The following is a 13855-nucleotide window of genomic DNA, read 5'->3' as shown; positions in this document are numbered from 1 at the left end:
CAAAAAACACATGCACTTAGAAATGATATATTTTGACAATGTAGACACGGAGACATTTTTTTTCAGTGAAGAATAAAATCCACAAATGTTAGCGATTTAGATATGCATTAAGGCTTAATAGGAGAGTGCAGTCAGTTCTTAAGAGCATTCAAATCAAACAAAGATGGTTAGGGTTAGTATAACTGTTGTTCATTCCACATTATAAACCACAAACCCAATAATAGAGAATTGAAGACATACTCCCTTCCTGAGACCAAAGAAAGAAGGGGGGGAAAAATACTTGTTTTTTTTATATATATATTTTTATCTTGGAATTGTGGCATCATGCCACATAGCACTTAAAGGCATTCATTCAGTCAAGACCCTTTCCCACCCCCCCAGACCACCAGAAAAGGAACAGAAACCCATTTTGACATCACTATCACACAGTTCGGCGTTAGAGAGCATCTCATGATTCAAGCACCCTTCCAGACCAGGTCTCATGCTTCGTGCCTGGCGCTAAATGAGTGATGGTCACCTCCACGGCCTGGATCTTCTCATTTTTGGGTGGAATAGAGCAGATCTTGTAGCTAACTTCATCTCCTTCCACCGGCACGTATTCACCCTCGATGCTGTGGGAAGAATGGAGATCATCAGCAAAACATTAAATATGTTTGCTTTGCTGGATTTAGACAAAGGTGTTTATTAAAAGTGTTAGTACATTATGTCTGTTAGGGGACATTTTTAGGTCACCATGATGAAACAAGCTTCTAAATCACACAAAAAGTGTTTTAAAAATCTAAAAATGCAGAAAGAGGGGTAGGGTTAGGGGATAGAAAATAGAGTTTGTACAGTATGAAAACCATTATGTCTATGGAATATCCCCATAATGATAGGAACAAATGTGTCTGTGTTTCTCTGTGTCATTCAGATGTTCTGAATGTTTGAAAAGAGGGCAGCTGGCAAGTCTACCCATTTTTCCACTGGTCAAACATACTTGATCTGAGAGAAGCCAGTCTACTGCTCTTATCTCTCATGTTCAAGTGTTTAACTGAGCCCAGAACCTTTCACACATATACACACACTCCACAAGTTTCTATTCCCAGAAGCCCCTCCTTCATGAACAGTTCAAACCCATCAATAAATAGACTAGGAGCACTATCATTTATGATCTAGGTCTAGGATTAGGAATGCGTATTAATAATGATTTGTCCTTGTATTTGCTTCACTGATAATAAAGGTATAGTTGATATGTGTGATTATGTGTTAATTGTGATTATTGTGGAATGTGTGTTGGCTATGATATAGGAGCATGAAATCTCGTTGAAAGTTCAAGATGTTTGCCCAGTGAACGCACTCAGATATGTGCACATAGATGTCATTGCCTCCATCTGATGGCCTGATGAAACCGTGCCCTTTGGAACGTGAAAAGCACTTGCAGACCCCAGTGAACACCGGCCCCTCAGCTGCACGCGCTGCACTGTAGTGGTAGAGAGGACAAAACATTATTCAACAATTCATATGTGGGTGAAGTTCACAGAAACATACACTTAGGTCACAATCTAAAAAGTGTTTGAAGAATAAACATGTTTTCAACATGTTTTTAAAACATGCCTTATGCTCAACAAGTCTACATTAACATATTTCACATTATTCTGGCTTTTATGGCTTTTATTTAAATATATAATTCATTCCTGTGATGCATAGTTGAATTTTCAGCATCATTACTCCAGTCTTTTGTGTCACATGATTCTTCAAAAATCATTATTGTATGATGATTTGGTGTTCTAATATTATCAGTTACCATCTGTGCTCAATGAGTAATAATGGTTCTAATTATCAATTTGTTTTGGGGTTTTTTTCAGAGCAGCATTGATATGAAATACAAATCTTTTGTAACATTACAAATGGCTGTATGTTTTTTTTGCTCAATTTAATGCATCCTTGCTAAATAAAAGTATTTAATTCTCTTTTTTTCATCTTACTGAACCCAAAATTTGGAATGGTAATGTAATATAGTTTTCACAAAATTATTAAGCAGCAAAGTTGTTCACACTGATACAAATAAGAATATTACTTTAGTACCAAAATAGCATCTCAGAATGATTTCTGGATCATGTCACATTGAAATATCGATCTACACACACACACACACACACACATACACATACACAAACACATGAAGAAATGAAATGAATTGGGGACAAGAGAGGGTGGTTGTGACTGTACTCACGCTGAGCAGGTGCGGTTGCGGCGGGTGGGCAGGGGGCTGGGAATCAGGTAGCCCCTCATGGGGGAGGGTGAGCGGTCTCTGTGGCGGCAGGCAGGCAGACGCAGAGAGTTGGGGGAAACTGGAGAGACTGGGGACAGCGGGGACAGAGGAGGGGTGGTGGACTTCACAGGAGAAGATGCGTCTGAGGACATGCTGATGGTGGGACACTCAAAGGATTCTGGGAAGACAGAAACGGTGAGGAACTTGAGCTTTTAGGACTGAAATAGTTTCTCTAGCAGCATTTCCTTAAAATACAAAGCATGACCTTTGTCTGGATTGCAAAATGGAAAGCAGACCAGTGATAATGGGTGTCTGTGCTGAAACCTAACGCTGATTGCCACTCATCATAAAACAGAAAAAAAAGACCACAACAATGCAGTGTGTAGCTTCTACTGCTGCACAAAATCATGTCAGACGAGACGACCGGCAAAAACAACACACTACCCACATTGAAAAAAAAGGGATCTTGTCAGTGGGGGGATTTTTTCGATTCTGTAGAAATAGTCTGCAGGTAGTGTCAATGGGTTATTTTTGTCTCTGACTTCCTACACATATTACTCACATATAGTGTGATTCATTGTGGTAGCACAAAGAAAAGTTTAAGAGCACTGTGACTGATGGCATTCAATTGTTACTTCATTATTTTGGCGATGATAATCATGCAGAGAAAATCTGATATTGTGACAGCCCTAATTATACTATAATTAAAAAAAAATGTTATAAAAAGATTTATTTGGTGACTTTTCTCAGCAAATATATTGATATGCAATTTTGTCTCATCAATAAATCAGTATATCATCCGATTAATCTTATTATAACTTTTGATCTTGTAATATAGATCTAAAATGTTCATAATACTCGTTTACAAACAGCACTCAACTGAGAAGATGTGGCACTCATCATAATAAAAGACACCCGATACCTATCCTTTGGAGAATTTTCCACTGCTGTGAAGCAACAGCACATAATAATAATAATAATAATACAATTCCTCAAAGCTGGCCTGTGGCACTGACAGAGATCTCAAGTAACTCAATATATCTAGTGTACACAGTAGTGGATGCACCACATCCTCAGGGAGCCACTACCAAATTCTGGATGACTCAGATCAGCAATTAGGCCTAGTTACTTTACTCCTGAAACATGAAGCCTGTTTTTTTTCTTCTTGTGCATCTATATAATAACATTCTGTATCCAAGCTCTGCTCTCACTTGCATATTCATTTTATGCAATATATATATATATATATATATATATATATATATATATATATATATATATATATATATATATATATATATATATATATATTCATACAGTATATTATTCATAAACAACTTTTAACAAACTGAATGTCAACTGTACCCTTTGACTTTGTCTTTCAGCATCCTTGATGACCTCCAGCACTGAAACACAAGCCTCCAGCAGCCGCAGGAGACAGTAATTAGATCATTCACTGTTGATGCTGCAATACATGTTTAGCCTTTCTTAGCATTATCTGACTAATCCCCCACTGTCCGGGAAGATATTACAAAACTTGCACTGCCGGCAGAGCATTTGGTTAAGCCACTAGAGGTTCAATCCCCCTTGTGGAGCAGGACTTGCTGCAGAATCTGTTAAGTGATGCACTGGGCACTGGAGCGCTGCATGTTAACATGAACGGGCCACGGAGGATCAAGCATCACTAATAATCACAGCAGGAAATGGCACCGAATGCATAATCGTGAACTCTCCCCCATTCTCACTGCCCTCCTCAGGGCCATTACAGCCCACACAAATCATAACAAGAGCGGGATGACCACAAAAGATGTTCCTTACGCGCAATAAAGCATATTAAATAATTATTTGATTATTTCAAATCGCACCCAAGAAGTGGCAAAGCGGCTTTCCGGACACTCCCAGGTGGCTCTGCCATGGCAACACACTGCCAACTGTTCCCTCTGAGAGATGCGAAATGAGAAAGGGCCCCTTTGTACCTTGGATTACATCACTGCAATTATAGCTTTCTGCTGTCAGGCTCAGAATGCCCCATAAACAGAAAATGAGGCCAGTGAGTGTTTGAAAGCCAGGGCCAATTATAAAGCGCTGATTGTGTGCTGAGGTACTGATGCATGGAGGAACATTTGCTTCTGCTCTCGGTCTACCTACACATCAGTGAAAAAGGACACAGAATTGATCATCCCATCAAGAGGAAGAAACTTCTATAACATAACATTAAAAAAAAGTACCAAGGTGTGACCATGTTTTTTTTCCTGGTATTTTAACACCATAGAAATACCACAATATATGAATTTGCCAAACATTTACAACAGCAGTGTATTACTGTCACTGTACCATGATATCACAACAGTGATGTTGAAAGAAATTCTTATTATATGAAGCAGACTCTTCAGTAGTGGTTTTTAAACTTTGCCCCTCGAAATGTAATTTCATTATACCAAAGACAATATTTCAGGACCCCCTACCCAGGGTGTGATATTTCCCCTTGCACTCCGCTAAAATAAAAACAAAGATACTAGGGAGAATCAAAGGATGTAACCAGCACATTAAAGGAGTTATTGAGGGAATGATTAAAGTGTAATTTATGTTCATTGAGGTTGCACACCACAATAAAAATATTGAGTAAGAAATGTGTCATATTGAACTACAATATTGTATTATTATTGTTATTGTTTAGGGTAGGGTAATTTAAAATAAAAGCAGTAGTGTGTATACACATTGTATTATTTTTTTAATCATTAAAGGCAGGGTAGGTGACTTTGTTCAAAAAAAAATTTTGTCATGCTGGTTGAAAGTCTCTTCACATCCTGATAGTTACAAAAGCTCCTGTCTTTTTGAATGAAGAAACATCAAATTCTCCAAAACTGTTCACCTAGCTTACGATTCAATTTCATATCTGAAATCACTAATGAAACAACTGTCTCATAAATGTTGTTTCATTTGCTCAAATAGCGTTCAAAGGCTTATTTTATTTTTCAGGCTAGACCAGCCATTGTGCATGCGCAGTCCTAAGCGCACGTCTCTGAACGCTGACTGTTTCTTTAGCAACCGGGACTTCTAACGGCAGCTGCAGTGATGCAATGACTTTACCGATTAGCCATTGTCTCTTTAACTCAGAAGTCAGGGCTTCCTTCAATAGTGCTCCCATTTTGAGCATTTCATTTTTTTCAAGTGACATCATGTCTTGGGTATTCTAAAGTATTTGATAGTAATCACTAAGCTAAGTGGTCTAAATAAATTTATATGCATTTCTATCATCTGTGGAAGGCGTAGGACCAAATAATGTTCATACAATCACATTCCTCGATGACTATGATAGGCTGTCCTACCTGCCTGCCAACGCATGCATTTGCATACCTCCACATACCCTGTTCACACAGATGTGGTACATCATCAGCGCGTTCATTATGCTATTGCAGACCGAGCACGAATGGAAGGTGTTATTATTGTAATATATCGCGCTTTGTACTGTAATGTTTTCTAAACCGGTGAGGTAATCCGACAACATTGCATCCAACCGTCCACCAACACGGTGTCTCACTGTGTCGCTGCTTAGCCTCTTAGCTGCCTGTGTGTGTTCACATGTTTGGGAGGAGGCGCTGCTTTGGAGAACGATTTGCAGGGAGGGTGGGATCTTATGCTTTCAAAATTAGCTTGCTATTGCTAGCCTTTGTCCTTTCCTACCCTAACTCTCATTAAAAATAAAAAGTAAAAAATCAATTATATACAGTAGGGGTGTGAAGGTACACAAACATGATGGTTTGGTATGTAGCATGGTTTTGATGTCACGGTTTGGTACATTTTCGGTACAGCGGGGAATTATTTTTATTTATTTATTTTATTAAACAGTGGTTTACTGAACAAATTAATCTTTCTTTAAATAAGCTCAGTTATAATTAAAATTAGGCCTACAACAAGCCCAAACTTAAAGGGTTAGTTCACCTGAGAATGAATATTTTTCCGTCTTCTACTCACCCTCGAGGCATCCTAGCTCCATATGACTTTCTTCTTTCAGAAAAATCCAATCAGAGTTATATATATTGTCAATAGTTCAGAAGATGTGAAAAAGTGTGTGCATCTGTTATAAAATGTCCTTCACATGGCTCAGGGGGGTGAATAAAGCCACAAAGCTTTGGTTCCCCACAGTCAGCAGAAGTGAGAAAAAAAAACTGTTTATTACGTTTGAAATCTGGATATTTATCTTACAAAAATGCATGAATTCGCTACAACTATTCGCTAATGACCTGCCTGAGGTAAATGAAATGCTACGAGATTTTGTTTACAAGATTTGTTGCCATCTTTCTAAGATTACTGATTGAGCGATTACATGAGGCATGAGATGTTCATTCATTTTTATTTTGCGCTAAAGTTAGTAGTAAGGAGGAAGGGTTTATACAAGTTGTCTGTTACGCCAAATCAAAGAGTGCCAAAACAAAATTTATTGTTTGAATTTCCTGAAAAAAAAAGACATAATTTGTAAGATGAGACTTTTTTTCTTAACAAAAGTAACAATATTAAAAACTGGAAGTTTCCATTGAAGTTGCACTTGTGCAGTGGTTAAAACAATGTATTTTTGTTCAAAGTATTAGCCTTAAAATAAATCTTTCTAGCACCAAACTTTTAAACATGTACATGATTTGTTTAGTATGCAGTACACAGAGAAACTAGCTTGTCCATCATTTCAAACAAGTCTAAAACCAAGCAACAGCTTTTAGACAAAGGTCAACAGGAGAAGACATGACCTCAGGATGAGCACATAGACCGCACTAAGGTCAGATATGGAATTTACTGTAATTTTCCATCAACTCCACCTCTAACCAGAGTCTGCTGCTGAAAAATCTGCCTGCATAGGCAAATAACTCTATCTGGCATGAACCATCCACAACAGGAGGATGAAGCAATACTGTGATCAGGGATCCTAAACTATGCCATGCCAGTATGCAATAGCACAACAGAACAGGTTTTGGTAGACTAAATGTGATTTCAAGTTATGCCTTGAGGTCAATAAGGACTTTAAATAATACCACAAGCTGCATAGTCATAAAAACAGGGAATAAAACATGCAGCAGTGCCACGACATGTACATTTGCATCACCTAAAATGAAACATATGTCAAGGCAACAACAATGAAACAGTCTCAAGTACTGCCCACAACAACTATAAACATAGATATGGGGCCCTATCTTGCACCCAGCGCAATTGACTTTGTACACCGACGCATGTGTCATTCCTATTTTGCACCCGCGCAAAGCGCGCTTTTCCCTCCACAGAAGCACGTCGCTAAACTAGTGAATGAACTTGCGCTCCCTGGGCGGTTCAGCGCAAAAAAGCAGGCGTGTTCCGGCGCAAACAATCCCTGGTGCTATTTTGCTGTTCCATTAAACAATTGCGCCACTGACCAGAAAAAACCTAGTCTAAAGTCAGTGGCGCGTTGCGCGTTGTTCATTATGCTATTTTAATGGCGCATGCTTGACCATAGCCTAATGTATAGCGTGCACAACTCGCATACACTTTGCTCATGTAATCTACACAGATGCAACAGTTATTTTTGCAAATCATAAATTGTTACACTAAAAAAATATTAACACATGAGATGACGGAAATCATTGTGGTGTGAAAAAATAGGCATAAATCTAGCTTACAAATTATTCAGGCTAATTGTAGTAATTAAGGATCAGACCTGTTTGCCCAATAGTGGCAAGACATATATGTATATAAGCACATCTGACAAATTGGTTTGTCCGTCAAGAACCAGGAAAAAAAATCGATGAAACAATTGTGGCTATTTCCTCCCACGCCTGTTTAACCGACGCTATTTTGGGTGGGTTTCTCCCATCCCCATACAACACAACTTCTCTGTCTTTCACTGCTCTTACAAGAACATCAGTCTCCTCGGCTGTGAACCGCTCCTGGCGTGCGCCTGGTAAATACGCCATAATAATAGCAATCCATAATGGAACTTGCGCACCTGCTTTTAAAGGGAATGTTGGATGACGCTCTGATTGGTTTATTTCACGTTACGCCCAAACCACACCTATGAATAATGAAGCTACTTCAGACCAACCCATTTTAGATTTGCGCCGGGCGCAAGACCCATTTATACCGCCGGGAAAATAGCAACAGCGCCGAGACCCGCCCACAAAGTTACTTGCTCTTCGCGCTTTGACACTTGCGTTTCAGATCGTTAAAATAGGGCCCCTTATCACAAAGTTACACTTCTACATGTTCATGCCACCAGCCAAAAATATATGTTCCAAGAACGTTTTGCTAACGTTCCCAGTGAGTTACGTTAATGTTCCCTGAATGTTCAAAACATTCAGTTTTTTTTTTTTTTTTTTTTTTTTTTTTTTAAGTATTTTATAACAAAAAAAAGTTAAAGATACTCATTTTCATTCCTTCTGCTTCAAAATGTCACATTTATTTAAATACCCTACTAGCCATTTCTTTGTAAGTTGTGAAATTTACTAGCAATTTCTGAGTGAAAATCGTTTCTGCACCAGATTTTCCCCCAGTGTATACGAACATCAGAGGAACATTCCATTTTCTCATTTCTCATCATGCAACCATCATTGGAAAGTTACTTGAATGCTCTCTGAATGTTCTGAACATTTAAAAAAAATGTTCAGACAAACACCCAGAAAACAGAAAAACGTTCCATGAATAAATAAGAAAGAGCAGTTTTAGAACATTAAAGACCAGTTAACTCTGAACATTCTATTAACATTACTGGATGAATGTTTGTTCGTAATTTATGAGGGAACTTTGCCAGAGCGCTAAACAAAAATATGAAAATGTTTCCTGTTTGCTGGGTGACATTCTAGAGCTTTCAAGACAAATGTTCAGCATACTCTTTACATGAGGCATACAAAAATTACAAAATAAATGAAGCATGCAAAGACCGTAAAAACAAATTCTGTCTACACGTACACAGAATCTTTATGATATTCCCTCCAAGCTTGACTGGTAGGATAAACAACTCCAGCAGGAAGACTACAAGTGGGCGTCATCAGCAGACAGCTATGTACAGTATGTAACTGCTGATATACTAATCTGCACCTGATCTAGCCAGTGTACTAACAAGCAGCTCTGAAATTAATCGCATCTCTGCCCTTGACATGACCGGGCTACTCACCAGCAACAGTGTGCTTGGGTACAAGCGCTACTTGTTCTTCAACGAGGAAACGGGGCGACCTTGGTTGCATCAACCACCTCCCCCTCCTGCACTCCACCTGTAGCCTGTGTTGCTGTGCTGGGCGAAGCTTCCGTGAAGCTGGCGCGTATAAATACAGCAGTGATGGAGAGATAAAGGGAATCGAAACACTCCATCTGCATGACGAGTCTGGAGGTGGGAATGTTGCATGGGTTACAATCATCTGTTTGTTTGCACTCAAGGGCTGAAAGCACCTGAAGAGGTTCAGTTGGTAAAGTACACAGGAAGTGAGCAGCACAGCTTTTATAGCCTTTTAACGACCCAATGAATGTACACTTCCAACAAAATGCGAGTTGAGAGATACACTTAACAAAACTACACCACTTAATGGAATCAACAACAATCATTATCACACCAGCACAGTACACGCCAACCTCAGCTGCATTCGTACAATAACATGCCCACTCTTGCCCATGTTTTCCCCGAGGACAACATGCTAAATGGATATAAACTGATGGATGAATATAATAAAGAGTTTGTATGCATCACAGCCTGCAGGAAATGAAATAATGTGCCCAAAGTGACAATGAATGACAAAATGACTAAAACCTCAGCCAGGTCCAGATGCCTACATTCTCATCAAAAGATGTTTCTACACACAATGACGGCACACTATTGAATCCAGCCCACAGATTCAGAGTGCAAGGACAGCTCTGACTCAGACCCTACTGTTTGAGCCTCAATAAGTTTGAATCTGGCATGAATGAGAGAATAAACAACTTTCTCTATGATTCTAAGAGAAGGGTCTTTTTTAATCAATAACTGAGTCTTAAACTTTTACATTTAGTCTCTACCATTCAAAAATGCCCTTTCTCTGTGCAGTATATATACTTCAATGACAGCAATAACAGTTACAGCAATATGTAATTTCCTGTTTTTGTAAAGCTACAGTACGTGCAACAGACATATGCATTTGACCTCTTCAAACACAGCAAGCTCAACACATCGCCATTGTCTATGCACTGAACAGAAAGACAAATGCTACTTCTTGAAATCAAGTAAATATTTCCTTGCATGAAAACGTCATACAGGTTCGTGACGACATGAGAGTGAGTAAATGGTTTCACTTTTAGGGGATCTGTTCCTTTAATGGTCTTAAATCTAAATGAAGTTACACTACATTCAAATTCACTTGCCCAACATAAACTAAACCTGGCCTGACAAAATGCCATTGCTGAACTTGTGCACAAATACATCTGTGAACATATTCAGGTCTAACCACAAAAACAACAAGCTGATACAAGCTGACATGAATATTTAGAAATGCAGATAACACTTTTAGAAAAAAAGTACAAAGGCTGTCACCGGGGCGGGACCTTATCAAAAGGCCAGCTTTGTACCTTATCAGTCCATATTGGTACCTTAAAGGTACATATCAGTACCTAAAGTCTACATTTTAGTACCTTAAATGACAGCTGACAGCTTTTGTACCTGTTTTTCCTGAGAGTGCATGATGGAAAACGGGAAAGCTTAGTTTTTCGGAAGGTTGGAAATCATGTTTGAAATATCAGATTATGACTGTGATATTTTGAAAACATAATCCAAATTTCCAATAGGCCTTGGGACAAGGGAGAGCAGGAAAATAAATAAAAAAATTGAAGAAAGGACACTGGTAGTTTCCTCCTCCCAGGACGGATGGGTTTCCAATAATACAGTTATTAGAAATACAACATAATAAGCTTTTTTTATGCATATTCATCCCAACATATATTTATTATTTTTAATTCTATATCAGCATCCAACTCCTCCATAGTCTCATAGCTTGCAAAATATGATCTTTAAATATATGACTGGTAGAGTAGAAAAGGCCAAATCTATTATGTCAAGAGGCGCTGAAACCTAATTTACATGTCCATGGTATTTTCTGACAGATCAAAACTTCAAGATGATTTCTCTAAAAACAATTATCATAATTTGTCATTATCCTTTTCCTTCTTGACTATGGGATTTGTCGTTGTCTTGAGTTTGTACTGCAACATATTGTGCTGGTTTGCATAAACAGATGATCAGATAGCCATCCAAATGTCTTTAATTACATTAAAACATGCGTGTGTCCTCTGAGTTGTACTGAATTATTACAACTCAGAGATATTGTTATAATAATTTCAACAATTGTACCATCAATACAGATTCATTGTGTCTGTGTATTCTCTAGCTGACACGCCCCCACTGCGAGCCCCAAAAAATCTCAAGTTTACCCACTCGCCAGCTTTGTGGTAGCCCACTGACCAGTGTTAAACCTGTAAATACTATCTTTCTGACATGACTTGAAGGTAACAGAACTCATATTCGTTCCAACCCCATATGATTCACTAATTTGGAATTTGTTTTCCAGCGAGTAAAAAAAAAAAAAAAGAGGGACATTCTTTTTTTTTTCTTTTTTTTTTTTGGAATACCATCCAACATAATAAAAGTCACTTCAGGCTGAGATTGTCAAATTGCAAAATAACAAATAAAAAGATTAAAGATTAAGTCCTCATAAGATAGAAAACATAGAAATGCATGGGCCTAGAAAAAAACAGCAAATACATCAGTCAAGCCAATGTCTACTTTTGCATTTAGCACAAAATAAATTTCATTTTGGGTAAAAATAACGACAATAATAATAATTTCAAAAATGGAAAAGCAAATTAGGTTCAAAACATACAGCTTTATATGTCTTATAAATCCTAAACTAATGTAATGCATTAATCAAGTTGTTAATTTAACATATTATTTACTCTGTACATTTTCTATGGAGCATTTTTACTATGTAAGATGGAAGAGTTGCCAAAGGTCACGTCTACTTCATGCTACTGTACAATGTTCTTGAAGTTTAAGTCAGCAACCCAACACTGAGACAGTTTTTGTAGCGCTACATCAAAGCAATAAAAAACAAAGTTGCATTGTAATTTGTCCTGGCACAGCAAAACTGAGAAGCAGCGCACTTCTCCAGAGAGGATCTGTTTTTCACTGTCATCTGGTGTCAACTGCAATATTTTGAGTCTCCCACCAAAACACATTCTTAACACAACACACATTTTTCCTGTATATTTCCTAGAATCGTGGCACATGTTTACTAATAGTGTTACTTCGACGAGCTGCGCTTTGACCCCTCCCTTCACCAACTCGACTCCAAATGCATTCATTAAACCACTTTATTTCACTCTTTGGCTCAAACTTTCTACAATATCTCACATCTGAATCCTTGAAAGTTACATATCACAAAAAAAAAAAAATTATGACAAAAGAGCAGAACGATGCTGGTGATCGAATAAAGATGCAACAGATTAAAGTCAGACTTCCAAAAGAGAAATTGATCAATGTTTAGCATTTACATTTGACGTCTAACAGATTTTAAACAGCGAACATATCTCGTTGTAATTCATTTAATCTCTTGAATAATTCACGAACATGCAAAAGTGACCTTTCTTTCACTTTCGTAATAACAACAAGTCACTTTGGATGTAACATTTCAAACAGAATCTCAGCATCACTCACCGTTAGCAAATGTGCACGAGCCAAAGAAATGAGTCGGTAAAAAACAAAACAAAAGCAACCTCAACAGAAAGTAGATGCCTGGCGTTTACTAGTCTCTGTCTCACTCTCTGAATGAGGGTCCAAAGAGGCGTGACTAAGCCGAAGCCATCCAAAACTACGCATCATTCAATCACAATTACCGTAAAACCTTACATATTCCGAGTTTGACAAGTAAACAAAAATTTACATAAAGCTATTCAAACAAGTGGTTGCACAATCTTGGTTTATTTTTTATTTTTTTATCGCTCTTACCTACAGGTCATCTCAAAATGCTCTTAGTGGATCAATTCATAAATGAAGAAGAAACAAATGGAGGGATGCAAATGGACGAGCAATACAACAATACAATTCATTTTGTGGACATTAAAAAAAGGATGCTTCACAATTCAGAGACTGTCAGGTAAGATTATGAAAAACATTTCAGTTACTGCTTTCAATATTTCATGTCACCTACATGTTCTCCATCTTCTCTTCTTGTATTTTTTACTATGAGAGCGTAAAACATTTCCCGTTTAGATACTACAGAATGAAAATGTAATACAATGAAATGTAAAACACAACAATGTACCAGTTCACGAGAATGCAACATTAAAAACACACTGGAGAATAATTGTAGATTTACACACAATATCAAACTTAAAAGCACAAGGTGATAGTGGTTCCATTACCTACAGTATATTGAGAACTTGTTCAAAACAGCTATTCATACAGTACATGCTATTTTGTCTGTTTGAAAACTCAATTTTTTTCAGATTGTTTTTACAGAACCGAAGATGGACGGAACTTATTTTTTAAGACCATTTCCATTCGATAGAACCGTTTCTGTAAGACTTCTCTTGTAGAAATGTTTGTCTGTAAACTTTCTTTCCTGATGA

At 37.8% G+C, this 13855-nt stretch overlaps 1 protein-coding gene across 3 annotated transcripts; it reads right to left on the bottom strand.

Annotated features, from left to right (window-relative positions):
• Nucleotides 1-11: 11 nt before the first annotated feature.
• Nucleotides 12-13802, bottom strand: LOC127948776 (calcium-regulated heat stable protein 1). 3 transcript variants are annotated; one of them, XM_052545483.1, is made up of 4 exons: nucleotides 12942-13802; nucleotides 2213-2429; nucleotides 1337-1459; nucleotides 12-611 (listed from the first exon to the last, which is right to left on the bottom strand). In XM_052545483.1, exons 2-4 carry the CDS (start codon nucleotides 2401-2403, stop codon nucleotides 449-451), a joined length of 477 nt encoding a protein of 158 aa, XP_052401443.1. In that variant the 5' UTR covers nucleotides 2404-2429; nucleotides 12942-13802; the 3' UTR covers nucleotides 12-448. The 3 variants fall into 3 exon arrangements, with proteins under 3 accessions (XP_052401443.1, XP_052401435.1, XP_052401453.1); XM_052545475.1 differs by lacking the exon at nucleotides 12942-13802 and adding an exon at nucleotides 9384-9550; XM_052545493.1 differs by lacking the exon at nucleotides 12942-13802 and adding an exon at nucleotides 3617-4216.
• Nucleotides 13803-13855: the final 53 nt, after the last annotated feature.

Source organism: Carassius gibelio, chromosome A3, assembly GCF_023724105.1.
Source record: "Carassius gibelio isolate Cgi1373 ecotype wild population from Czech Republic chromosome A3, carGib1.2-hapl.c, whole genome shotgun sequence".
NCBI classification, from domain to species: Eukaryota; Metazoa; Chordata; class Actinopteri; order Cypriniformes; family Cyprinidae; genus Carassius; species Carassius gibelio.
Note: the sequence above shows the minus strand (reverse complement) of the source record. Positions and strands in the feature narration are given on the sequence as shown.

Excerpts from the sequence above, each read along its gene's own strand:
- LOC127948776 (XM_052545475.1), bottom strand. The coding sequence starts at position 9,453 with ATGCAACCAAGGTCGCCCCGTTTCCTCGTTGAAGAACAAGTAGCGCTT. Across the intron at positions 2,430-9,383 it reads ACCCAAGCACACTGTTGCTG|AATCCTTTGAGTGTCCCACC; the intron begins GTGAGTAGCCCG and ends CTGTCTTCCCAG. Across the intron at positions 612-1,336 it reads ATCTATGTGCACATATCTGA|CATCGAGGGTGAATACGTGC; the intron begins GTGCGTTCACTG and ends TTCTTCCCACAG.